This window comes from Haliaeetus albicilla, chromosome 7, assembly GCF_947461875.1.
Source record: "Haliaeetus albicilla chromosome 7, bHalAlb1.1, whole genome shotgun sequence".
Taxonomy (NCBI): Eukaryota; Metazoa; Chordata; class Aves; order Accipitriformes; family Accipitridae; genus Haliaeetus; species Haliaeetus albicilla.
Genome location: NC_091489.1, coordinates 1,537,181 through 1,562,132, shown reverse-complemented (window position 1 = coordinate 1,562,132; position 24,952 = coordinate 1,537,181). Strand labels below are relative to the sequence as shown.

Sequence of the window (24,952 nt, the reverse complement as noted above, 5' to 3'; positions counted from 1 at the left end):
GGTGGGGGCAGCGCGGAGTCACGCGGGTGACCTTCTCAATATGGCGGCCGTCCGCCCGACCTTCCCAATATGGCGAGCGGCACGGAGCTGGCTGCAGTTGCCGCGTGTTGGCCACGGCACCTCCGGCCCGTAGCGGCGGCTGGGCTCGGAGCGAGGAGTTACTCCCCGGCGTCTCCGCGCTACCCTCGGTCCTGTGGACGCCCGCGAAACCAGGTGCTCCCGCCGCGGGGGTGACCTTCCCAACATGGTGGCCCCAGAGCCCTGCGCACCTCCCCGTTCGTAGACCCCTTCCCATCATGGCCGCCCGACCTCCCCAGCATGGCGCCGCGCCCTTACCGCCCCGCGGCGCACCGCCTACATCTCCGTCTAAGCGGCGCAGGCGCAGGAGGCGCGACCGGGCCGCCATTTTGTTTGGCGGCGGCTGAAGGCCGGACGGCGCCGCGGGGCCGCGTTTCCGGGTGCGGCGGGAGGAGGCCGCGGGCGGCGGGTGAGCAGCGGGGACACCGGGACGGGGGCTGCGGGGTCCGTGGCCTCGGCCCGCGGGGCCTCTGTGTGGGGGTACGGTGGCTGGGGCTGGGCTGCGCGGGGCCTGTGAGGAGCCCGGGGACCGGTTGTGGGGTGGCCCGGGGTCGGTGGGGTGAGGCCGGGCGAGGGGGGCGGGGTGGGGAGGCGCTGGGATCTGTGTGGGGCCTGTTTTGGGGAGGGGGACGCGCTCGCCGGGGTCTTCTGGGGTGCGGGAGGGCGGGGGTGGCTGTAGGAGCGCTTTGGGGTTTGCGGTGGGATGGGGGTGGCCGTGGGTGCGGGGGGCTCTGCGCGGGGGTCAGCGGGGTCCGCAGGGACGGTTGTGGGGGAGTTTCCCAGGGGAGGCACTGGTGCAGCTGGGAACGGCTGTGCTGGAGGGGTGTTGGCAGAGGGCACTGGTGGAGGCCGGGGGTCTCTGCGGGGATGCCGGGGAGAGCTTCTTCCCACCCCCCCCCCCCCGCCCTGCTTTTCTCCATGTCACAGGAAGGTCCCCGTCATGTTCTTCACTTTGTCCCCCTTCCAGTAGTGCATCCCTGGGTGAACAGGGGGGGACTCTGGGTTTGGGTGACTGGTTGCGCCGTCCTGGGTGGGGGGATGATGCTGCCAGGGTCAGGCCAGGAGCAGGGTCTCCAAGCAGCATCATGGTCTGGTGACTCCTCTTGGCCCGGCCCTGGCAAACTGTGGCCTGAGCAGCCTCTGCCTGTGAAAACCCAAGCACGGGGCAGCATATGGCTGGGCAGCAGAGTGCTGCGAGTGCCACGGTGGAGGCTGAGCTCTTCCTTCTGCTCTGGGTAAACACAACCGCGGCTGCGTGCTCCCGGTCTGCAGGCCTTCCCCACCCATGTAGCCGTACGGTGGTGCCTGCCCCTGCCAGACACTGCCCAGGCAGTGCCCCAGCCTTGAGGACTGAATTCCTGCTGTGGGTTTACACTCCAGACCCCTTCAGAGCCCTGGTTGTAAGCAATTGAAATAAGTAGCATATTTTTTTCCATGTGTCCTTTGGGACGGAGGGAGAGCGGTGGCACCAGCAGCCGCAGCCTTTCCCCCCCACGAAGACTCAGCAGAATTGACGCGGCTTGCGCCTGCCCTTGAGTTTGCGGCTGGCCCTGGCAAGTGGCTCTTGCCCACCCTGGCTCTCTGTTCGCAGTTCCCAGTATGCCTCAATGTCCTCGGCCGCGATGCGGGAGGGACACGGATGGGTTCAGGCTGTGGGGTACGTGTGCTGTGTAGGGATGAGCCCAGCAGGTGGGCTGCATCTGTGAGCCAGTGTGGCTGGACACTGAGCTGTCCCTCCTCAGGGCTGTGCTCTTATCAAGGTGTTGCTTGTTTTGGTGTTTGCCCTGTCACAGAGAAACCACAGTGAGCCCAGACCTGGGGGAAGCAGCGGTCAGGTTGGATTTGGGGCACTGCAGGCCAAAGCTCCAGCAAGCCCAGTGCTGCGCAGCGTTCTCTGAAACAACTTATTCTCCAAGCACTGCTCAGAGACAGATTTTTTTGCAGTGGTTTACCTTGAGTCCCTGTTGCTGTTAACCACGGCTCTGCTCCAGCTACCCCCCTGTGGTGAGCGGGGTGGGGGCCCAGGCTGTGTCCCATCCATGTCCTCCCCCCAAACCTGCTTGGACTTGGGGCAGCATTTCTAGGGCCTGTGGGGTGGGATGCAGAGAGAGGAGATGCTGGCTGCCTCCTGACCCTCAGCTGATGAGTGGATGGGGGGAGTTGAATGCCTCGTGACTGCTCCGGGTTTCCTCACTCTGCCGTCCAGGCGAAACATGGGCTGGGGGCTGCTGCCACCCCCAGCCGGTGGGAAAGGTGGCAGCAAGGAGCCGGTGCAGCAACGTCCTCAGGCCAGGTGGAGGCAGAGGTTTTGCATGAAAGTAATTTCAATGAACCACAGCCTGTGCGCTGGGCTGAGCAGGAGCCCTTGGAGAGGTGCCGCGATCCCAAATCGGCCTCGTTTTACCTTTGGCAGACTTGGCTGCGGGTGGGTGTCCGCCTGGGTTGCTCTGGCCTGGCCTGATCTCTGGTGTGGAGTGTCGCTGCCCTGCTGACGGCTGCCAGAGAGGATCTAATCTGACCTGACTCCCCTCTCCGCTGCCGAAGGAGTCGGCTTGGTTTGCAGATGAGGTGTGAATCCGCCCGGCTCCATCTTGGACATGCTCTCCGGGGCAAAGCTACCTGGCGAGTGCATCCTCTGCTTTTCACAGCTCAGCTGCCTGCCTTCATTCCTGCCTGTCTCAGCTTATCCAGTGTGTCGTGTCCCTGAGGTGTGCCGGCACCGCTGCTTCGGCTGAGACCCCTGGGGAGATGTCCCCTCTTTGCACCTCGCGTGACGGTGGCTTCGCTCCCTGCAGTGGGGGCTGCCAGGCGGTGGCACGGCGGCTCCCCCACTCACAGCCACGCGTTGTTGCTGGAATGCAAAGGCAGAGCCTGTTTTCCCATGGTTGCTCCGGGACTGGGAGCACAGACCCCTCTTTGTGCCCTGGGGGGCGAGGGAGGGCTTGGCTTTGTCCCACTGCGAACAAATGGGAACTGTCGGCCACGGCGTGCCAAGCGGGTGCCATCTGGAGTGTGTGTCGTGCCCGGTGCTGAGACGTGATCTTGGCACGGAGGGGAGCACGGCTGACCGGTGCCACCTTTACCACCGCCGCCCGCCCTTCTGCCTCCCTCTCCAGTGAATTGGGCTTGTTTGAATTAGTTTCTGCCACTAAAAGTAGGTCTGCAGTTCCGCACCATGGCAGGCCGGCTGGTGCCGCAGACGTGCAAGGCTGCAAAGCTTTCGGCTTCTGCAGCCGCGGGGTATTAGACCCTGACACAAAAGTCACTGCGCAGAGTGCCCCTCTGCTGCTGTTGGATTTTCTGCTTTTGCTGAACGCATTCCCTCCGAGATGAGGCATGCCGGGCCCCCCCTCTCCGCCAGCGCCAAGGTGACGGGGCATGTTCCAGGTCAGGGCTCGCTTCCCGCTTTGCTTTGCTTTAAAGTGCTGTTGTCGAGGCACTCTGGTCCTTGTCTGACCTACTTACTTACATCTGGCTGCTTGGAAGGAAGGCAGATTTGCTCTGCCAAAGAAGTAGCTTTCTGCTGGGAAGCAAAGGTGGGAGGAGGGAGCGGTGGGGGAAAGTGCCCTCCTAACGAGGGGCTGAGAGTGTTGGGTTTCTCCTGCTGCCTTTGCCAGGGCAGCTCTGGAACGAGCACAGCTCCCAGGCCTTGCTCCTTGCTCTGATGTTACAAGGTTGGTTCAAAAATTAAATGGTCTTTTCCAGAGTTGAGCCAGCTTCTTCATCAGCAGCTTTGGGGGGGGGGCTGTGGTACTGGGAGCCGAAACTGGCTGTGGGGTCTCTTGCAGTACAGAGGCTGTGGAGCTCCATGCCCTGGCGTGGCTCTGGGGTTTGGGTGCCTCTCTGCTTCCTTTGGCCCATCCCCACTCCCCTTTCTTCCTCTGGTGTCTCCCACATGCAATACCATAACCGTAGACATTCCTGCTGCTGGGCAGGACTGGCTGCACCAGCCAGAGCCGCAGCAGCCCCATGCCCTGGGCGCAGACTCTCCCTCTGGCAACCCCCGGGGTGGAGGCAGCTCAGGAGGAATGCTTGTGGGGAAAGGGGAGAAGCTGTCGGGTGGGTGCGGAGGTTTGCGGGGAGCTCCGCTTTCCCCTTTCCAGCAGGAGCAGGTGAGGGGAGTTGCAAATGCTGTTCGGCAGGTAAATGTTGCTCGCAGCGTGGCCCCTGGGTAGTCTGGGCCGTGGGGAGATGTGGGCGTGCCAGGCCCTGCGTGCTGGGATTCGGTGCTGCCGCGCTCAAGTGTCCTGGTCAGGTCTGACCTGCTGTCGTGGTGCTCCTGCAGCGATGCACACTGTGCTTGCTTTCGCCCGGGGCCTGTCTCTGCTTTCACCAAAGCAGCTGGGCACCTTCCCTGCGTGGCCAGCGGTGTTTCCTCCTGCAGATGTGGGGCTTAAATCTTCCCTCGCCTGGGCTGGAGTCTGGGTCGGTGGCCCGGGGGTGCTTGTGACTTCGCCCAGGAGCTGGCAGTGATGGGGTTGCCTCTGCAAGGACCGTCCGACCCTGTCGCTGAGTCTCTCCGTCTGTCACACCCCGTTACTAGATCATGTCTCAAAGCAAGCCCTCCTCTCCCTCTGCACCGGCTGTAAATTTGCAGCGTGTTCTTGGCACCTACCGACCTGAAAAGCAGCCGAGTGTGGATCCGACTGTGCGGAGAACTCGCTCTGACAGGGCTTGGCTCGGTTTCCCCTTGGCATTGACACAGGCGCTTCCTTCGCACTCTTACACCTCCCGCAGCTGTGGCTGTCGCCGGGCCCTTGCCACCTTCAGCCTCCTGCCCCAGCAAGGGCTCTGCTTGCCATAAGCCGTCCTGTCGATCCTGTGGCACGGATCAGCCCCGTTTGTAAGGTTTCTGTAGCTTTAGGGTCTTGCAAAAACATCAAGTGTAAATGTGTGTCCCAGAATAACACTTAAGTGCTGGGTATTCTATGGTAGCTTGTAAATTTTCTCCTAACGACTCTGACTGCAATCCTAGTTAGAGGAAAGATGCGTTTCTTTAGCCAATTAATTTTTTTAGAAGCAGTCAGCGATGGTTTTCCGAGTGGCTGCTTCCTTTCTGTGAGGCCGTTGTGGCTTTGGGGTGGTTTGGGGTGACTTTGTTCTGCGGCAGGGACTGCGCCCTTCCAGCAGGCACCTCCCGACGGCGCCCAGCGACTTGCACTCTGCCTCAGTTACTTGCCCTGTGTATTCTGGATTGTGAATCGGCGTATCTCTGCTTGGCCTTTGCCTAGGAAAACCCTGAGAATACTTGGCTGGGTTTCGTGGAACAAAAGGAGACCTTGCGCTCCAGCCCTGCTCTGCTCGTCTCCTTCAGGGCTGCTTCCCGCAGCCGGGCTCGGAGCAGCTCTTGCAAAAGAGTCGGCACGGGAGACTGGTGAGCAGGCAGAGCCCCAGCACCTCTGGCCTGCAGGAGAGGGGTGGCAAAAGGGACTAGAGCTGGAGGTCTCTGTCCTCAGCCTCCCCGAAAGCCCCATCAGCAGAGGAAAAGGGAGGGAGCATCAGAGATGCCTGGCAGGAGGTGGGAGAGACCCCAGCGGGGGCACAGTGGGGGGCTGTCTGTCCTGGAAGCTCCTGGTCAGGGCAGGGGAGACCAACCCAGCCCTGGGTGCTGCCTTGCTGAGCGAAGGGACCGAAGGACTGCAGGCAGAGCAGGAGGGCAGCCGCTGCAGGGGCACAGAGGGGTCTCGGGTGTGTTTAAGCCGAGTGCTTAAACACAGGCGGAGGCTGGTACAGGGGTTTAAGCTGGAGCTGGTCTTTAAAGGCACAGTTATGCACCATCCAGAGCAGGAGACCTCCAGGTAGCGTGTGTGTGTGTAGTTCATGGATTTTCACCAGGGTTTTTTTCACGGTTATAACCAAACTCTCTGGGTGGGGGCCTGGGGACTGGGCAGACCACCAGCTTTTCTCCTAAAATACCGGCACAGCCCATTTGGTCTCATGGCACAGTGACTTTTTGCAGAGGTGCTGCCTGTTAGGCCCCCACACCAGGGCAGGGCTGTGTCTCCCGGGGGGCAGTCGAGGAAGACCCAGAAATGTCAGACCCTCAGCATTGGCCTGGCATTGCTTCTGCTGAGAGGGTGGGCCGGCTTGTTGCCAACAACTCAGATATTGGGGTGAGTTTGGGAGAAAAGCTTGGCACGGGGGTTTGGTTTGAAAGTGTGGCCTTCAGTGGGGGCCCCCTGCAATTAATGTGCTTTTTTTGGCAGAGAGTTTCACCTGGGCATTTTGCTGTTCCTGCCTCGTGACTCAGACCTGTATTGGCAGACGCTGCAGCAGCGGACGGCGTCAACTCAGGGTGGCAGGCTGGAGCTGGAGACTGGCTGCCTGCTCCTGTGTAAGGCTGCCGGTACCGTAAGCTCTGCGCTGTGGAGCGTCTGGTGCTGTTTTACAGATAACTTTGCGCACTGTCGGTTTTGAGTGACGGTCGGAAGAGCCGCGGGTTCATTCGGTGTTCCTTGCTCTTCACTGGTAGTGTGTCAGCCGCAGCCTGGCGGAAACGAAAGACTGACTGTGCTGGGTACGTCATGCAGAGCCTCAGATGTGGCTCGTTAGTGCCTGCCTCTAAATAAGCCTGGCATCAGTGGGCTTTAAAAGGCTCTCAGAGGTGGCTGGAGCTCTTCTCTGCTCCCTGTCCTGCTTGGAGCAGCCTGAAGCCACCAATATTTTCCTTGCTCCCCTTGTGCCTTGAGGGGCTCCCGGCTCCGCTCCAGCGTGCAGGCATTGTTTGCTCTAAATGCACAGACAGCATTGGAGCACACAGTGAAGGGGATGGTGCACGTTGGCAGTTGATTAAAAAGGCATTTTTATCTGAACAGTAACATCACCGGGCTCGGGACCTGCTTTCTATTCAGCGGCGTATTGTTCTCCATGAGGCGTGGGCCATGCAGCATGTTATTCCCAGCCATGGGTCACCTCGAAGCAGCCGGGAAGTCCCTGCGTCTCCCGCCGCTTCCTCCTGCTGGAACAATTGGAGATGTCTGTCAGAGAGAGCGGTGGTTCAGAGCGGTTCCTGCCCGGTCCCTTTGTGTGCCACCTCTCGCTCCCTGGCTTCCTTTCCCTTCTTGCCTGGCACATGGGACAGGGAGAGGCAGGGAAGTCTGCGGGCCCTTCTGGGATGGGCTTTTCCTGCTCTTCCCTTTGCTGCAGCCCCTAATGTCAGGACATGATTCCTCGCTCCTGATTAAAGGTTTCCTCTGCCAAGTGAACCGAGCTGAGCTTGGTGGAAAGCTGCTAAAGGATGGCCTGACTCTGGGGTCTGTCCCATGGTCAGGAATGGGGAAGCCGTGGCTCCACCAAGGGCTGTGGAATTCAGCCCTGAGGCGTTAGAAACTTTTGTGTTCAGGGTTTTGTTAAAAATGCATTGTCAGTGACCGTGGATTGTTAATAATTCACAGTGAATGTCTGAGTCCCGCGGGGCTGGAGTGTGTCTGTCTGTCTGCACGCAGAGATGCACCGGCTCTTTGAGACGCTCCAAATCGAGATGGCAGCTCGCTCTCTTAAAGCATGCTGATACGATTTTAAAAGCCTGAATGACCTTAAATCCTGCGATGGCTGTCTTTCAGGATAAATTATTTATGTCGCATCTTCAGTGCTGCCGAAGCCCTCGCTCCTCAGGAACGGGCGGAAATGTCAGGCTTTGGAGGACAGGCTCTGAATTTGGAAGGACTGTGCTCAGGGTAACGAGGAACTGAGGGTTTGGATGGGAAGAGGTGGAAGATAAAGGCGCCCTGCGAGGCGGGGGCGGGAGGGAGGGTGTTTGAGAGGTCCAGCCTTGGAAGTCGTCCCCAAACCGGTGCAGCCGCATTCTGCAGCCGACATCAGAGGGCTGGAAATTCCTCTTGATCTGCAGTTCAAAGCCGCTGCCTCCCTGAGGATGAAGCGCTTCATCTCGGGTTTGCAAATGCAGGCTCGCCGCGGCAGCCAGCGTAGCTGTGAAATACAAATCTGCCACAGCACCCAAATCCCCCTGAAAAGCAAGGAAACGTGCTTATGGCATCTGAAGGTCACTGCTGCCTGTCCTGCTAAAAAAGCAAACCCTCCTGAGGGATGAGCAGGATCCAGGGCTGCTTGCTGGAGAAGGCATTTCGTTTCCCTTCACAGCAAATGGGGACTTGAAAAATGCCTGAAAAACGTGGCGTGTAGTCCTATCCAGGCCAGATCTGGCTAATTCGGCTGTTTTATGGGAGAGGGGGTCTGCTGAATATAGCATTCTTGGGTTTTAATAGTGTTTTGAACCCAGGGTTGGCAGGGGAGTGCTGATTGAAAATGCTGCAGGACTGCCCCGCAGTTGGTGCTGCTGTGGGGCGAGGAGTGCTGTGGTGATGGTGGGGTCCAGAGTGGCTGCTGAGCAGCAGCTCTGGAAGCAGCTTTCTGCAGGGTCACCTCAATTTCAGTGAACTCTCTCTCCTCCAAAGTGATAGCTTTTCACACGTTGTCTTCCTCCCAGTTTTCTCACAGCCTTCTTGGGTTTTGTTTTTTTATTTTAAAAGGAAAGCTAACGTGCAAACCTGCCCCTCCTGGCTTAACCGAAGACAAGCTCTCCTCTGCGCTTTGATCTAGTGGGTGTCTGTCTCGCTGCCCCGATTCAGGTCTTTCAAACCACTTTCCCTGCAAGCGCAGTGAGCTGCCGCCGTGGCATATGGAGCTCTCAAAGGCTCAGATCTGGCTTGGTGAAAGGATCCCTGGTAACGAAGAACAAAGGAGAAGAAATGCAGAGAAGTCGGCTGTCGGAGCAGCATTGTTTCAAAGGGCATGGTTTCCGTAAGGCCTACGCCAGACATTAAGGGGTGGTAAGCAGTGCTGGGAGAACCCCCACCTTTTTTTTCCTGGAGGATTTAGCTTGTGTCTCCCTAATCTTTATCAGCTGTGTTGTCTTCATGAACATTAAAGATCTAGACTTTATTTTAAAGACAGACACGGATCACTCCAGTGTTTCCACCCAGAGGTCTTGGCTTTTCTCGTGGTATGAAATAATCAGCAGCTGCCATGTGCTGAGTTTGGTGCCTCTTGATTTTGGTTTTTCAATGTGACCTTTGTTGTTAATCCACAACCTGAACGGGGCCGTGTGCTGAAACGAAATGACCTGTTTCTCGGGAATTCAGCTCCAGTTTATCCTCAAGCTGCTTTAGCTTAAACTCTTCTCTCCCCTCCTCTCACTCTTCTAGGTCAGAGCCTTTATCTGAATGCTGGTTTCGGTGCGGCACTGGTTTTAAGGGCACGTTAGATATGGGGAGATAATGACTCATGGTTTTCTTTGTAGAAATACCCCTCTTCTCCCTGGCTGTGCTTACAGGAGGTAACGTTGCTGTGGGATTGTCCCTAGCCTCTCTGCCTGACGCAGGGCTTACGTGGGGGGAAGCAGGGCAAATGGGGGGACCTGAGCAGCATGCTTCCCTTGCAGACGTGGCACTGACTCGTTTTCTAACAGCTGACAAACCACTGTCCGTCCATCTGCATACGGCAAGGCAGTGTGTCCCTGTTGCGGGAGTATCTGAAGGGTCTCTTGTGTCCCAAAGTGCTGTTGAGGTGCAGAGCTGGGTGGGAAGTGTCACCCTGTGAGTAACCAGCAGGAGCGTAACGGTGAGATGATGTGGGTGTTTCTTTTCCTGTGGGTCAGGAGTGGAGGTGACGGCCTGCAGCGCTGGCACTGCTCCTGTGCTGGCTCAGGCCTGTGACACATGAGAGGGAGTCAGGAGTCTCATTACCTGGCATGTTTCTCAGCTGTATCTCTGCTAATTACCTCCAGCTGCTGGTGTTCAAACAAGGTCGGGGCTCTCCTGCCCATCCCCTACTGCTGGTTGTGCCATGATGCCATCGTGCCATCGCCCCGACATCATGCTCTGCCCTGGCAGCAGCTTGCGCCGTCCTGGCCCTGCGATCTGCTGCGGGGTGGGAAGGAGCATGGGGGAAAAACGCTCCTGTTGCAACATGTCCTGGCAGCACCGGCAGGTCCCAGACGAGCACGTTAGGAGCCGTCTCTGATCTTGCTTTGGTGGGAAAGGTACAGGCCGAATGGGTTTGCTAGGCTTCATTCCAGTCTGTGGAGCATCCCGGCTTGGTGGGACTGGTAGGGCTGAAGGAGAAATTGACAGATATTGGCTTTTCTTTGCAAGGCCTTGAGCTCAGTCTGGAGCAAAGTAGCTCCGCACATATCAGGGAAGGGTGCATTTCTGAGAGGCAGGAGTGAGGTGGCTTCCCAGTGGGGTGGACGGGGACCTGCTGCGTCACGCCAGGTTTGAGCTTGCACTGTTCCCAGCTCTGCAGAGGTGTGGCTGATGCCACCAGTGAACTTGAGATCTCAAATGACTTAGAAAACACCAGAAGATAGAGGGAGGAACTTCTTCCCAACAAGGGTGTCTGTAGCTGAGGAGTTTCTTACTTGGTAGAAGAGCTGCTTTTAATTAAAAGGCAGTTTACTTACTTATTTTCCTGAACCGCAGAGAACTGGTGGTTTGCTCGAGGGCAGTGGAGCCGTTGGCATCGCAGTGATGCTGCTGGTCTGTTTTTCCTGTTCTCACACCTCTGCCATGACAGGGAGTGGGAATGCCTAACATGTGAGGATGGACCTGGTCTTATCCTGGCCTCCCTGGCATCAGTAAATTGTAGTTTAGCTAGTAGAAGGTGAGTGTCAGAAGGGATCTGGATTTTAATACCTCATACAAACCATTTCAAAGGTTGTGGACACCTGGGTTTCAGTGCCTGGGTCTTAAAGAAACTTTCACTGTCATGGTGGATGTATCTGTGATCTCTCTGGTCGTGTGCCCTGGAGGTCAGGGATCAGAAGTCGGAAGCTTCAGGTGTGAAACTGTCCTGTACTTACCTTGTGTTGGTATTGTGGTCCCCTTTAATGGTTAAGGAACAGGTTTTCCTGGGGGAAAGACATCTGCGGCCTGGAGAGGGGCATTTATCCCCTGCCTCTTGGTCTGCCTCAAGCAGCCGAAACTCCTGGGGTGGTGAGCGAGGCCTCCAGTCATCACATTCCTATTCCCTGAGCCGGTGCTGCTGGGACAGCCCTACCTGCTCGCTGTAAGAGCCACGAGCTTGCCAGAGGCCTGTCCTGTGATCTCCAGGTGATTCAGGCTCCTCTTCCTGTCCCTGCTTCCTCTGTGCTCAGTCTCTGGTGCCAACCAGAGCTGCCAGGCTCTGTGGAGCCCCACCGGCAAAGCACCGCGCGGGCTGGGAGCCATTCTGGGTAAGCCACAGTGCAGGATGGATTTGTTTTGGGCTTGTTATGAGATGGACTGAAATGTAATCAGATCGATATTGGGAAAGCTTGTTTTGCTGCCTGCTTGGACAGCTTCAAGGGGGGCTTTGGAGTTGTGGAAGTGGAGTGGGGTGCAGAGAGCCTTCAGAGTGTTGGGAGATTACTGACGTAGGATCTGAGTGGTTGGGAAAATCTGCCTTATCTGTCAGGGCTGTTCGGGGACAGGAGCATCTCTCCTTGTGCAAGCCACAGGACAGCACCGCACTGCTTCGTCTGCCTTCTGCTCGGTGATCCGTCTGGCAGATTTAATGGCGTTCATGGCTGGAGGGGCCTGCTGGGGACGTGTGCCAGGGCTGGCCGCGGTGCCTGCTGATGGGCTGTAGGCTTTGGGCTCCTGTCGCACTTCCACGTGAGCAGCCTCCGGCTGCAGATAAAGGAGCTGGATTGATGGTGCAGGATTAGCTTGGCCGGGTTTTCTCTGCTGAGCGAGGCAGTCGTGTGAAAAACGTCCTGGGTTTCAGCTGTGGGCTCTGCGCTGGGGTGGGGGCCCTGGTGATTTGGGGCAGGGGGTTGTGCTGGTTCCCACCTCTGGGACCTGCTGCTCTGGGGTGTTGGGAGAACCAGGTGGCCCTTTTGAGCCAGCTGGAAGAGAACAGCCCCAGGCTCTGCCCCGCATGAGCTCCAGGCGCGGGACACTAGCCTGGGGCCATGTTTCTCCATGACCAGCTCGCCGGCTTTCCCTCCAGTCCCTGACCGCTTCCTCCCTTCCTGCAGGCATGAGTGACCAGGCTTGCCCCCAGCACTGAGCAGCCAGAGCCACCGGGAGCCGGGCCAAGATGCCAATCCCTCCTCCCCCACCCCCGCCGCCGCCTGGCCCCCCGCCGCCTCCCACCTTCAGTCAGGTAGGGATCTTCTCACTGCCTGGTGACCTGGATGGTTGTAGGGCGGGGAGGTGGCCTGTTTCTACACGGTGCTACTTGCCAGGGCCCCTGTGTTGTCTCTCGATATCCTTGAGTCCAGCCTACAAGCACTTCAGGCAGTCCGTGGGCTGTGCCTCAGTTTCCCTTGCAGCAGAGTCTGTACACGGAAGGGACTGCACGTGGCTTTTTTTGCATTAGTGTCTTCTGCACCATGATGACTTGGGAGAGCAGGAGATCTTGCACGTGGCTATAACTGAGCTGCACCTTGGGTCTAGGTAGCACAGGATCTCGACCTCTCCCTGTAGAGCAACAGCATAACTTGTCACTGTCTGGAAGAGACTCCCTGGAGAAGGCTGTCTGCTGGCAGGGGGTGGGGGTGCCTCTGGGCTCAGAGGAGAAGTGGGAAGGTGGGATTGGGCCATGCCCGCTCTGTGGTTCGGGGTGTCCATGGGCACAGGCGAGCTGCTGAGCTGCTGCTTGTCTCCAGGCGAACACAGAGCCGCCGAAACTGAGCCGAGAGGAGCAGCGGGGCCGTGGGGCCCTCCTGCAGGACATCTGTAAAGGGACCAAGCTAAGGAAGGTGACGCAAATCAATGACCGGAGCGCACCAGTCCTAGAAAGTGAGTACCCGCCTGGCACGTCCCTAGGAGGCACTCAGCCCCACCCTGGGTGCCGCTCTGCCCTTCGGGATGGCTTCTGGGCTCTCACTCATCTGGTTTCCAGTGGCTCCTGGTTGGAGGAGCTGATAATACCAGGCTTAACTTATCTGTCTCTCTCCTTTCAGAGCCCAAGGGCAGTGGTGGTGGCAGCTACGGGTCTAGCTCAGCTGCGATCCAGCCAAAGGGCGGCCTCTTCCAAGGTGGTGTGCCCAAGCTCAGACCCGTGGGAGCAAAGGACAGCTCAGGTAATGGCTGCCTGGCTGTGGTTTGTGTGTGGGTTCCCTGGGGAGGTCCCCGAGCAGGAGGGGGTTGAGGATCTTGCTGTGTTTGCCTGGGGATTTCGGCTGGTTAGAGACAGGGACTCCAAATCAACACCCCACGCGTGGCCGCAGGCAAGCTGCGCTCTCTCCATGCCACAGCGTCCCATGACACAAACCTCCTTGGAGGGCCCAGGAGTCGCGTGTGTTGCTGAACGTTTCTCTCTGCTGTTTTCTGTGGCAAACTGCCTTCCAGCAAGCCAGAGAGCGAATAGCAGTGGTGAGAGAGGAGCTGTGTGTGGCTGAGCACGGTGCCAGCTCCCTGCCTGTGCCAGACAGCATTCCCCGTGGTCTGGCCCTCTTTGGCCGAGCGGGCGGGCTGCCCCTCGCTCTGCGCAGGCTCGGAGACGGAGTGCCGCATGTTGCTCTCGCTGACTCCCGGACCGCGCTGTGCCTGGCCAGTCACTCTGCTTTCCTTCACCGCAGACAGCTCCAGTAAGCAAACCCTGCAAGTCCCCGGCTCCAGAGCAGCCGCCCCCAGGCCCCCAGTGCCAGCCAGCAACAGCCGACCTCAAGATGATGCTGACAACAGCCGGGCCTCTCCCCCAGAGCTGCCACGCACGCAGAGGCCCTCCCTGCCGGACCTCTCCCGGCCCAACACCGCCGGCAGCACTGGCATGAAGCACAGCTCGTCCGCCCCGCCGCCTCCCCCTCCGGGACGCCGCACCACCGCACCTCCTGCCCCCCCTCCGGCGCACGGTGCCAAGGTGTCTTCCTACAACCGGGAGAAGCCCCTGCCGCCCACCCCAGGACAGCGACTGTCTGTGAGCAGGGACGGACCCCCTGCCCCGCCACCCATCAAGCCCCCTCCCTCCCCAGTCAATATCCGAACAGGATCAGGGGCTCAGAGCCAGTCTCTTGCCCCCCCCCCACCCCCTTATCGGCAACCCCCCAGTGTCCCCAACGGCCCTTCCAGCCCCAGCAATGAGTCCGCCCCAGAGCTGCCGCAGAGACACAACTCCTTGCACAGGAAGACGCCAGGCCCTGTGCGGGGTCTGGCACCGCCACCACCCGCTTCAGCCTCCCCATCTCTCCAGAGCAGTCGTCCCCCTCCGCCGGCCAGAGACCCCCCCAGCCGGGGAGCAGGTAAGAGCCGTTTGCTCTGCTGGACCCGGCTCCTTCGTGCCTGGGAGCAGCCGTGGTGGGTCAGGCTGCGGCCGCTTGCCCATGGGGTCTTTGGTGGCTGGTAGGAGATGCCGGGGGAAGAGTCAGCACCGGGGCACAGCGAGGCTTCTCCTGCACGTGGCAGTCAGTGTAGTGGTTGAGCCAGGGGCAGTAGCTGGGCTGTCACCTTCAATACATGTCCCTGGTCCTGTCCTGTTTATCCAGCTCCTTTCAGGCCTGATGTTGGCAGTGGGTTGTGGCTGGGCAGGTCCTGCCCGTGAGGTCGATGTGTCCTCCTGGGGTGGGAGGTGAAAACGTGGTGGAGCCAGAGCTGTGTATGCTGCAGCTGCTCCCCATAGCTTCCTGAATGTCACCAGGGCAGTGACAAAAAGCTGTGGCAGAGTAGGGAGAAGCCTCTCCCTCGCCGGTGCAGCCAGACACCCTTGCTCAGCCCTTGGGAACCATCCTGCCCCTCTCTGAGCTGGCTTCAGTGCTGCATGGCTCAGAGCGCAGCTGGTGATGAAGGCTGTTGCTGCTGGTGCAGGGCTTTTGGTGTCAGGCACCCATCAAAGGCATGGCTGGGTGAAAACGGCTCGCCGTTCCCCCCACGCACATGGAGCTGGGTGCGAGCGTGTTCCTGCTGCTGGGAGCAGCGATGGCCTCACCCTGGTGCCCCCCCAGTGCGCTCCTGGGCTCTGCGTCCAGACCGCAGCTCCCGCCTGGTCCCCTGCCAAGCCGCTCTGTCCTTCCGGCCCTGCCAGAATCCCTCCTTTGAGTTACGGCTGGGGATCTGCTCTGTTAGTCTGTGTGTAATTAGCCTAATGAGGAGCATGAACTGCCACTGTGCGTCTGTGGGAGGCTGGGCAGGAGTGAGAGGTGGGTCGGAGGGGCCACGGGTCCTGTCACTGCCTCGGTGGCAGTGCCGACGTGGCTTCCCAGCCCCGACAGGCAGCATCTTGCTTCCATGTGGGAGCCGCTACCCTCAAACTCTCGTGTGTGCGGGCTCGTAGCTGTTCCCCGGATCCCCTCTTGTGCAGAGGGTGATCTGAGTCCAGCTGTGTGCTGGTAGTGTGGGGGAGGCTGGAGTAGCCCTGCCGGGTGTGGGTGGTGAGCTGTGGGGGAGAGGGCTGGCCGGTCCCCTCCGCTGCAGCTGATGGGAGGAATGCAGATGTCAGGAGCAAGCAGGAAATCTCTGGGTGCGCGTAGGAGCATCCCTGGACCGGCTGCGCTGGCCGCTGGTGCGGTCTGGCTAAGCAGCTGGCCTGGAAAGCTACCTCGGAGGATGTCCTTGGCCCTGCTGCCGGAGGGAGGGTTTGCCCTGGGGATGCCGTGCCTTGGCAGGCTGCGGTGGGCCATGCCGGTGCTGACCCAGCTCTCCTTGCAGCCCCACCACCCCCTCCGCCAATGCTGCGAAACGGGGGGCGTGATGCCCCTCCGCCCCCGCCCCCCTACAGACTGCACGGCTCCACTGAGCCCCCGAGCCGAGGGAAGCCGCCACCGCCGCCCACGAGGACACCGGCCGGGCCACCACCGCCTCCTCCACCAGTGCGGAATGGGCACCGGGACTCCATCTCCACCGTCAGAGCGTTCCTGGGTGAGCGGGGCCCCAGGCACGGATCTGTGCTCACAGCAGCTGCTGCTCTCCCGGGGGCAGGGGGCTGGAGCTGGGGGAAGCCCCGGTGTGGAGCTGAGTCCTTCTGCTTCAGCTGTGCTTGTCCAGAGCCACCCTCCCTGACCTGCCTGTTTTTCCCCACTTCTCTGCAGATGACTTTGAATCCAAATACTCCTTTCATCCTGTCGAAGACTTCCCAGCCCCAGAAGAATATAAATACTTCCAGAGAATCTACCCCAGCAAAACAAACAGAGGTAAGGGAAGAGGAGGTGTCCCGCTGTCCCGCAGTCCCGCGTGGCCTGGCTCCCCTCCTGCGCTCTCGAGGCTGGCAGGAGGTGACAACAGTGCAGCCGTGGCCACCCGCTGTCCTGTTTGTCCCTGCTCAGGGTGGATTGTGCAGGGGCTGGCAAGAGCTGCCCCGAGCCCCAGGCTCCTGATCCACATCCTTCTCTGTGCAGCAGCGTTGCTCCGGGGCCTGCACACATTCCCTGGGGTGCTGAGCCCTGAAGGCAGCCTGCTGCGCTCGGGGGGCGGGGAGGCCCCGAGGATTTGGGCTGTGCGGATGTCACGTCCTGCCTGCCCCCTCTTTTGCCTGCTGAGCCTGTGTAGAGAAACGCCGCAGGGCTTGTTCCTGCCTGCGCTAAGGGCCTTTGGTGCTGGAGCGGTTACAAAAGCACCCCAGGAGCCGGCCCTGCGGCTGAAGCTGGTGCTGGGCAGGGGCTGGGGGGGTGAAGAGCCCCTGCGTGTCCCAGGACGAGCCCCTCCACAGGGCCCTGAGCAGTGGCATTCGGACCCGGTGCTGCCAGCACAGCGCAAAGTGCCCTTGCTGCGCTGCTGCTGCGCATCAGCCCTGCGGATCCCGGAGGAGACTCCGGGGAGAATGGGATGCTCGTTTATTTTTAGAGCGATGAATGTTTAATGTGGATTTGAAAAGCCCTGAGCTTTCCATGCGTGCTGCAGCGGCTGGTTCGAGTCGCAAATCCCAGGCTCCAGATCTCCGCAGGGAGTACGAGGCGGGGGCAGCTGGCGCGGGGATGTGGAGGAGGGAAAGCAGACGTGCCAGATCCTGCTCTGCAGAGCACCAGGGCGGTGATCCTCCGAACCGGTGCTGGTGGCCGGGGAGCAGCTGGTCCAGTGCGTGCCAGCAGCATGGGGCACGCCGTGCCAGCCATCTCCGTGCAGGTTCTGGTTTCAATGGGCTTTCTTGTCTTTCAGCTACGCGTGGGGCCCCCCCTCTGCCCCCTATCCCCAGGTGAAAGCAGGCTGCACAGGCGGATTGTTCCTGAGCAGAGACACGGACCTCCTTCCCCTTCCTCAGACAGACCCTCCTCACCTCCCTGCCCCCTAGGATCCTGCATGAGAAACTCCCAGCGTCTTTGGTTTTCCCAGCTGCACCAGGACGAGCAGATACCCCCGGCCCAGCTCTCTCCGCCAGCCCACCCTCATCTATGCATCTCCCCCAAGACTCGGTGACCTTGCTGGCAAGCCCAGATGGGTCCTTTCCTCCTCGCTCGTCGCAGATCCTGGGTCGGGCTGGGACCCCGCATCCAGCCACAGCCTGGGAGCCCGGCACGAGGACTTGAGGAAGATGCTGAGCTGTGTGCGGCCGGCTGTCGGGACCAGAGGTGGCTCGGTGCCCGATTCCTCGGGGCTGGGGCAGAGTGAGGGGGCTTGGAGAGGAGCTGGGGTAGGTCTGGAGACAGACACATTGCGTGATCACCGGCTGTGCCGGCGGCGGAGCGAGGGGGAGCTGGGACAGGCCGGCAGAGCCTCGTTACCCTGGCGCAGCTGATTGCTTTTTTGCACAGGAGCCAGCGGAGGAGCGGGGTGGGGGTGGTGAGCGGGACCATCCAGGGAGACCCTGACAGCGCTGGGGGGTGGCTGGGGGGGGGAACCCCCTCCCTGCTCCCGCGGGGCGACATCCCTGATGCCACCCAGCAGCGTCGCACCCCAAAACAGCCGCAGCCAACGGCTTTTCACACTGCTGGGTTTTGATGGGCCGAGGAGGCGCCCGGCGATGGCAGCCCGGCTTTTAACGCTACATTACCAAACTAGAGCATTTTAACGGGAAGACACTAATTATCTGTGGAGGAAGCTGGGGGTGCCGTTACGGTGGGGAGGGGGTCGTTCGTTCTGTTTCTTATGTGGCGGGTGGGGGGGGGCACGGGAAGGGACTTGGGGCCACAGCCCCTGTGCCGGGGGGGGCTCCGGCTGACGTTTTGCCTTACACACTACCCTGTCTGACTGTTGGTACCGGGCTGGTTTCTCTGTATTTACTCGCAGTACCGGGGTGGGCTGGACATTAACCGTAGTTACTGATCTATTTTGTACGTTGTAAAAAGCTTGTACTATAGGAGGAAGGTGGGCTCGCTGCGGGTATACTAAACCCTCCCCTCTAACTGTTTTGGGGTTTGGTTTGGGGGGTTTTTTTTGTTTGTTTGTTTTGTTTTGTTTTGTTTTTCTACGAAGATGGAAACTTTCCTTGTTCAGGCTGAAGTGAGGCAGCACGCAGGGTGAGGGACGCTTGGGGTGGGTTTCTCTGGAGGATGAGCCCCCCCCCCCTCCCCCCCCCCCCCCCAGTGCTGTCCTTTGGTTTAAATAAAGGTAAAAAAAGGTTCTCCCTGAGCGCTGGCTGCCCCTCCTGGGGGAACGAGGGGCTGTTTTAAGAGGGAACAGAATAAAAACTGAGGAGCTTGAAATTGCATTTAAATAAAAGTAATAAAGATACACAACTCTTCAAAGGCAGTGTCTGGGGGGGTGGCCGGGGAAGGGGGGGGTCCCTAAGCCGCAGGGGTGCTCTGCGCCTCCCTGGGGTCCCCTCCCCTCTTTTGGGGGGGGGGTGCTGAGAGCCAGGGTTCTCTGCCTGCAGCAAGGCTGGTACTGGGAGGCACTGGGAAGGTGAGATGGGGGGCTGGGAGTGTTGGGGAGGCAGGAGGGGGCACTGGGAGTGTTGAGGGGGCAATGGGGGGGCTACTGCCCGGCCGACTACAACTCCCAGCATGCCTTGCGCGTCGCGTACGACACCTCCCGGCAGGCCTCGCGCGCCCTCGCCTATTGGCTGCTCGGCAGGGGCTCCCTCCTCCCGCCGCGGCGCTTGGCGCGGGACTTTGCGATTGGCGGCGGCGGCGGGCGGCGCAGCCAACGGGGAGGCGGGGGCGGGGCCAGCTCAGCCTGGTGGCGGGAAGTGCGGAGCCGGGGCTGAGTTGGCGCGACAAGGTCGGTGGCAGCGGCTGGGGGGGGACACCGGGGGAGGGCATGTGGGGCTGGGATGGGGGGACGTGGGGGGGTCGGGAGGGGTAGGGGGCTTTGGGGGGGGTAGGGCTGTGCCGGGGAGGGGGGATATCGGGAGCGGCGGTGTGGGATGGGGCTGGGGGGGGTGGGCAGAGCCGGGCGGGGGCGGCCGGGAGCAGTGGGGCTGGGGGTCTCCCCTCCTGACCGGTGTTGTTCTTCCACCCGCAGATCGCACCCCCCCGCCGGCGCCGCCGCTGCCGCCATGGCCAGCAGCAGCCCGCAGCACCAGTCCACCATCGGCTTCCCCCGCAGGAGGAGCGCCCGCCGCCTCGCCGCCGCCCCCCCGGGCAAAAGCGGCCCCGACCCCGGCAGCCCCGACCCCACCGCCCTGCGGCTCTCGCCCTGCCCCAGGGCCCCGGGCACACGCTCAGCCCGGACCAAAGCGCTGCCCTTGAGCCCCTGCAAGCGCCTGGGTGAGCTGCCCCCCCTACACCCTCCTTTGGGACCCCCCCGGGAAAGGTGTGTGTGGGGGGGTATCCCTTTCCTGAAGGCAGCTGTAGAGCTGGGACCTCGCCCTGGTGGGCCTGGGGCAGGCAGACGGACCCAGCTCTGTCCTGTCCCTTGCACAGCTGCGTTTGCGGCTTCCTCCGGTTTCGGGAGGAAAAACTGCTCCCCCGGGGCCCAGGGGGAGAGCGACACCATGTTACAAACAGCCTCTTGCTCACACACAAGCACACCGCGAGAGCGTCAGGGTCGGGCCCGTGCGCTCGGCTGCTCCGCTGACCCGTCTCCTCCGCAGGTGACGACAACCTCTGCAACGTCCCCCATGCCCTGCCCTCCTCCCCGGCCAAGCGCAGCAAGGAGAACCAAGGGCGCCGCTTGCTCTTTGGGGACCCCCTGACCTCCCCTGAAAAGCCCAGCAGCCCAGGGCCATCCCCTCGGCATCGCAGGCAGGAGACCCCCCGGAGCTTGGGCCTTGGCAGGCAGCCTGCCTGCACCCAACTCTTCAGGCAGGAAGGTGAGTGGAGTCAGGGAGAGGAACGGGGTTGCGGTGGTGCCGTGGACCCCCCCTGAGCCCTCTCCCTCCTCGGCACAGGCACCTGTTACCAGCAGGCGAAGCGGGTGCTGCATGCGGCTGTGCCCGACCGACTCTACGCCAGGGAGAAGGAGACGGGCGTCATCCGGCAGTTTCTGCGGGAGCACGTCTGTGGGCGCCAGCCTGGCAGCCTTTACATCTCCGGAGCCCCCGGGACTGGGAAAACGGCCTGTCTGAGCCGCGTCCTGCTTGACTGCAAGGTGTGCCATAGCTGGGGGTCTCGGTTTGAGGGTGCTGGTGGAGCATGTTGGCAAGGAAAGGTGGCGGCACTGGCAGGAAGGAGCAAGAGCCGAGTGTGGCGGGGCGGCGGTGGGTGGCCAGCAGTGTAATGCTCCTGTCCCTGGCAGGATGAGCTCACCGGGAGCAAAACCATCGTCCTGAACTGCATGTCGCTGAGCAGCCCGCAGGGCGTCTTCCCCGCCATGGCACAGCAGCTGGGTCTGCCCGTGGCCGCCGGCCGGGAGGTCGTGCGGAGGCTGGAGAAGCAGCTGATGGCCCAGGGGCCCATGGTGTGAGTTCCCTGCCTGGGGGGGTGACGGTGTGGGGTCCCCTCTCGATATCCTGAGCGTGGCCAGCCGGGAGAGGTGGTCCCAGCAGTGGCTCTCCCTGCTTGGGGTACTGTGAATGGGCTGCAGGGGCGGTGGGGAAAGCCGGGTCTGACCCGGGCTCTCCCCGCCTCCGCAGCCTGCTGGTGCTGGATGAGCTGGACCAGCTGGAGAGCAAGGGGCAGGACGTGCTCTACACCCTCTTCGAGTGGCCCCGGCTGCCCAGCTCTAGGCTCGTCCTTGTGGGTGAGTGCGCAGCAGCATGGCACTGCCAGCCCTGGGGACCCTCCTTCTTTTGGGGGGTGGATGGGGGGGTTTGCCTTTGCACCCCCCTCCTGCCCACCCGCTCCTTCTTTGGGGCATGGCCCTCATCTTCCCTCCCTTCCTCACCCCGCTGTGCCCGCAGGCTTGGCCAACGCGCTGGATCTGACAGACCGCAGCCTGGCCAGGCTCGGTGCCCGCCTGGCTGGCAGCCCCCAACTGCTGCACTTCCCACCCTACACCAGGGAGCAGCTCACCGCCATCCTGCAGGAGCGGCTGGGGCAGGTAGGGATGCAGGGGGACACGGCGGGAGGGGGGGTGTCTCAGCCCACACAGGCTGACAGCATACGGTGCCTCGGCAGGTGGCTGGTGACCCCGTCCTGGATGCCGCCGCGCTCCAGTTCTGCGCCCGCAAGGTCTCCGCGGTCTCCGGTGACGCTCGCAAGGCCTTGGATATCTGCAGGTCAGCGCCTGCCTCAAAATCCAGCGGTGCCAGGGCCAGCGTGGAGCCCCGCACAGCTCCCCCGTGCTGGGGCAGCCGCTCTGCCCGGTGCTCAGGACTGTCTCTCCCCAGGCGCGCCGTGGAGGTGGTGGAGCTGGAGGTGCGGAGCCAGACCCTGCTCAAGCCGCTGCCTGGTGGTGAGTAGCTGCTGCTGGCAGAGCCAAAACCCTGCGGGGGACACCTCCGGGCTGGCCTTAATAGCGGGTCCAGGGTCCCTTTCTGGGGCACCTGCTCTGTACTGGCACCCACACCCCTTGCTCATCCCCCTGAGGTCCCCTGCAGCCCTCTCTGTCCCACAGGTGACTCCCCGGCATCCCCCGTCCCCAAGCGTGTGGGGCTCCTGCACGTCTCCCGTGTGATTTCGGAGGTGTTTGGGGACCGGCTGGCTGGGGGGGGCCGGGGGGCCCAGGACGCCTTCCCGCTGCAGCAGAAGGTGCTGCTCTGCTCCCTGCTGCTGCTCGCCCGGCACCTGCGCAGCCCGGAGGTGACGCTGGGGAAGGTGAGTGACGGTGGGACCCGCTCAGGGCTGGATTTGGGGAGCGGGCGGGTGTCCCCGCGGTCTCCCTTGCCTGCGGTGCCGCGGCATAACGCCCGCCCTGCCTTCCCCAGCTCCACGACACCTATGGCCAGGTCTGCCGGCGGCAGCAGCTCCCCGCCGTCGACCAGGCCGAGTGCCTGTCCCTCATCACCCTCCTGGAGTCCCGCGGCGTCCTCGAGCTGAAGAAGGCCAAGGAGGCCCGGCTGGCCAAGGTACGGCGGGGGGCGGCGGGGCAGGGTCCGGCGGCGCGGCGGGGTCCGGCAGCGCGGCGCTGAGCGGTTCTCGTCTCTCCCCCAGGTCTCCCTGAAGATGGAGGAGGCGGCGGTGGAGCACGCGCTGCAGGACGCGGCGCTGGTGGGCAGCATCCTGGCCCAAGGGCTGCGCTAACCCCCCCCTCCCCGGCGGCCCCCTCCCCGTGGCCCCTCGGCACGGGCTGGGCGGACGCTGCCCCGGGTGGGACTTCGGCGCGTGACGCGTGGTTTGGCCGGACCGCGGCGGGAGCAGGGAAATGGCTCCCAGAGACCTCGGCTGTTGTTTGTTGAGTCCTGCCTTGGGGCCCTCAGTCTGGGGCAGTTTTATTAATATTATTAATATTATTATTACTATTTTTGTGTGGCTGAAGCTGAGGGTTCCCAGCGCCTTCACAGCAATGGACGCGGACAGTGGGTGCTCCCGGCTCTTCGCCCACGCCGGCACATGTGATGCCGGGGCCTGGCATTGCTCCCTGCTACGACCCGTGGATGTGTTGGCTCCTGGCTTGTTCGGAGCCTTCTGGGGCCCCCCCACGCCCCCGGCTGCAGGAAGGAGGGTCCTGGTGCCAGCCCCGCTCTGGGTCCCAGTGCCGGCAGTGGTAGAGGGGGTGCAGGGGGTGCTCAGCTCCAGGCTGTGCCCAGCCAGAGGGTGGGGGGACAGCGAGGCCCCCTGTATCTCCTGGCATTAATAAAGTCGTTCTGGTTCAGTGCTGGCTCCTGCCTCTGCCCCCCACCGTTCCCTCCCTGCCCCAGGGCTGTGGGGGCCTGGCCCTGGCCCCCCCACCACCCCAACCCCTCTCCTCCTGGGTTGCAGCCCCCCCCGGCTCCCCCCAGCTCCTGGCCCCAGCTCCTCCGCTTGTGTTAAATAATAGACGCTTTGACCTAATTTTGCAGCTTCCCGGGCTGGGGGGGGGTGCGGGGGCCCCAGGCAGGCGGGGGAGCGGGGAGGGGCTGGGGCTCCGTCACTGCCCCACATCCAGCCATCCCACCCTGTCCCCCAGGACCCCCCACTGTCCCTCTCGGCAGCTCCCAGCTGGGGATGGGGTGCTGGATGTGGGGGTAGGGTGGGGGTGCCCGTGTCCCTGGCGTGCCTCAGTTTCCCCTGGCCCCGTGGTGTGGCCCCGGTGTGTGCCGGCGCAATTCTGGCCCTGGCCCCATGGCTTGTGGGGTCCCCACGGGGTGCAGGGCAGGGGGGCATCGGCTGTGTCCTCGCTCTGGGCACCCAGTGCCAAAGCAGAGCTTGGCGAGGCTGCTGGATTCCACCATTGAACTGGGTGTCTCGGTGCAGCCCCCCCCCCCTTCCCACCCATTTTGGCACGCTGTGTCGCTACCCATCCCCGCTGTGCCAGGGAACACTTTGGGGACCGGGCAGGCCCCAGCCACCAGGTCCTTTCCCAGCCACCATTCGCCATGGGGACCAGTGGGGAAACCGAGGCAGGGACGGTGCCATGGGGCTGGGGGTGGCCGTCGGCCCCAGCCGGGCCCCGAGCGCGGCTCAGCCGATTGCCACCGCGGGGCTATTTATAGCCGGAGCTGCCATGTGTTGGACGTGTGCGGCGGCACAGGGGGGGGTGGCGGGTTCAGGCCAGGCTGCGCCCGCTCTGCTTCATGTCCCCGTCCCTTTGCCGTGCCGGGGGGCTGAGGGGGACCCTGTCCCTGCCCCCTTGCCACGCCGCGGGGCTGAGCGGGGACCGTGGCCCAGCCATGCGTCACTGGGCTGCCAGGTTCAGTGGGTACCGGCATTCCCACACCCGTGGGCAGAATTGGGCCGGGTATGGGCTGCCCCCCCCGCTCCCCACGGGCCACGGCGGCCGCACCCTGCCTTGCGCCAGCCCCGTAGCCGTGACGCAGCCCCACGGCGTGGAACCGCAGCACACGGCGACGGCGGCTGGAAGGAAGCGGCTGGCAGCGTGTGTGACCGCAGTGACGCCGTGGTGACGTGGGTGGGCATCGCGGTGCCCCTGCTCCCCACATCACACCTCCCCCCCCGGCCCCAGCTGCTCCATCCCTGGACCCCGCTCTGTGCCCGCCGTCGTGCTGGGCAAGGTGGTGGTTGCGCAGGCAGAATGTGGGCAGGGCATGGCGGGGCACCCGCCACACCTGGGCCTGACTGGCCGTGCTGGGCATGCCATGGCAAGGTTGGAGGGTCCCTGGTCCTGGCACTGTCCCCAGGGTGGTCCGGTTGCGCAGGTGGGGTCGGGGACAGTGGGGCAACGTGGGGGACGTGGCCCCACAGCGTGGGAACGCGAGTCCCCTCACCGTGCCAGCCCACCGGGGTGCCCGTGGTCGTGCCGGCCCTGGCTCCGCTCTCTGCCGCAGTGGATGAAAAATCGATAGCGCAGATGGATTCAGCCGCGCGGGTGCCGGAGCTCCCGCCGGAGCCGTTCATCACCGCTCGGTGAGGGGCTGGCAGCTCCGTGATGGGAGCACCGCGGCTCGCCGATGTCTCCGCCGGCCCTGGGACACCCCAGGACACCCAGGCCCCACGCCAGGGCCGGCAGCCGGAGCGGCAGCGGCAGCACGGGGAGGCCGAGGGGTCGGCGGGGTCCCGTCCCCCCCACTCCGGCACACGTGTGCCCACGTCCCCTCGCTCTTGCACGCACGTGCCGAGCCCACAGGGCCGGGCAGCGCCCGG

General features: G+C 62.4%; 2 protein-coding genes across 4 annotated transcripts; both read left to right on the top strand.

Moving 5' to 3' along the window:
• Positions 1-373: 373 nt before the first annotated feature.
• WIPF2 (WAS/WASL interacting protein family member 2) lies at positions 374-18,625 on the top strand. Of its 3 annotated transcripts, XM_069786365.1 has the most exons (9): positions 7,641-7,754; positions 8,568-8,867; positions 12,056-12,183; positions 12,689-12,821; positions 12,986-13,105; positions 13,604-14,263; positions 15,666-15,875; positions 16,046-16,147; positions 17,109-18,625. In XM_069786365.1, the coding sequence occupies exons 3-9, from the start codon at positions 12,118-12,120 to the stop codon at positions 17,147-17,149; spliced, it is 1,332 nt and encodes a 443-aa protein (XP_069642466.1). In that variant the 5' UTR covers positions 7,641-7,754; positions 8,568-8,867; positions 12,056-12,117; the 3' UTR covers positions 17,150-18,625. The 3 variants fall into 3 exon arrangements, with proteins under 3 accessions (XP_069642465.1, XP_069642466.1, XP_069642467.1); XM_069786364.1 differs by lacking the exons at positions 7,641-7,754; positions 8,568-8,867 and adding an exon at positions 374-487; XM_069786366.1 differs by lacking the exons at positions 7,641-7,754; positions 8,568-8,867 and adding an exon at positions 8,940-11,269.
• A 412-nt stretch (positions 18,626-19,037) lies between these two features.
• CDC6 (cell division cycle 6) lies at positions 19,038-22,671 on the top strand. The gene is made up of 12 exons (XM_069786360.1): positions 19,038-19,109; positions 19,353-19,597; positions 19,924-20,142; positions 20,221-20,420; positions 20,568-20,731; positions 20,905-21,011; positions 21,172-21,311; positions 21,389-21,489; positions 21,601-21,665; positions 21,828-22,027; positions 22,138-22,278; positions 22,364-22,671. The coding sequence occupies exons 2-12, from the start codon at positions 19,387-19,389 to the stop codon at positions 22,451-22,453; spliced, it is 1,638 nt and encodes a 545-aa protein (XP_069642461.1). The 5' UTR covers positions 19,038-19,109; positions 19,353-19,386; the 3' UTR covers positions 22,454-22,671.
• The last annotated feature ends 2,281 nt before the right edge of the window (positions 22,672-24,952 follow it).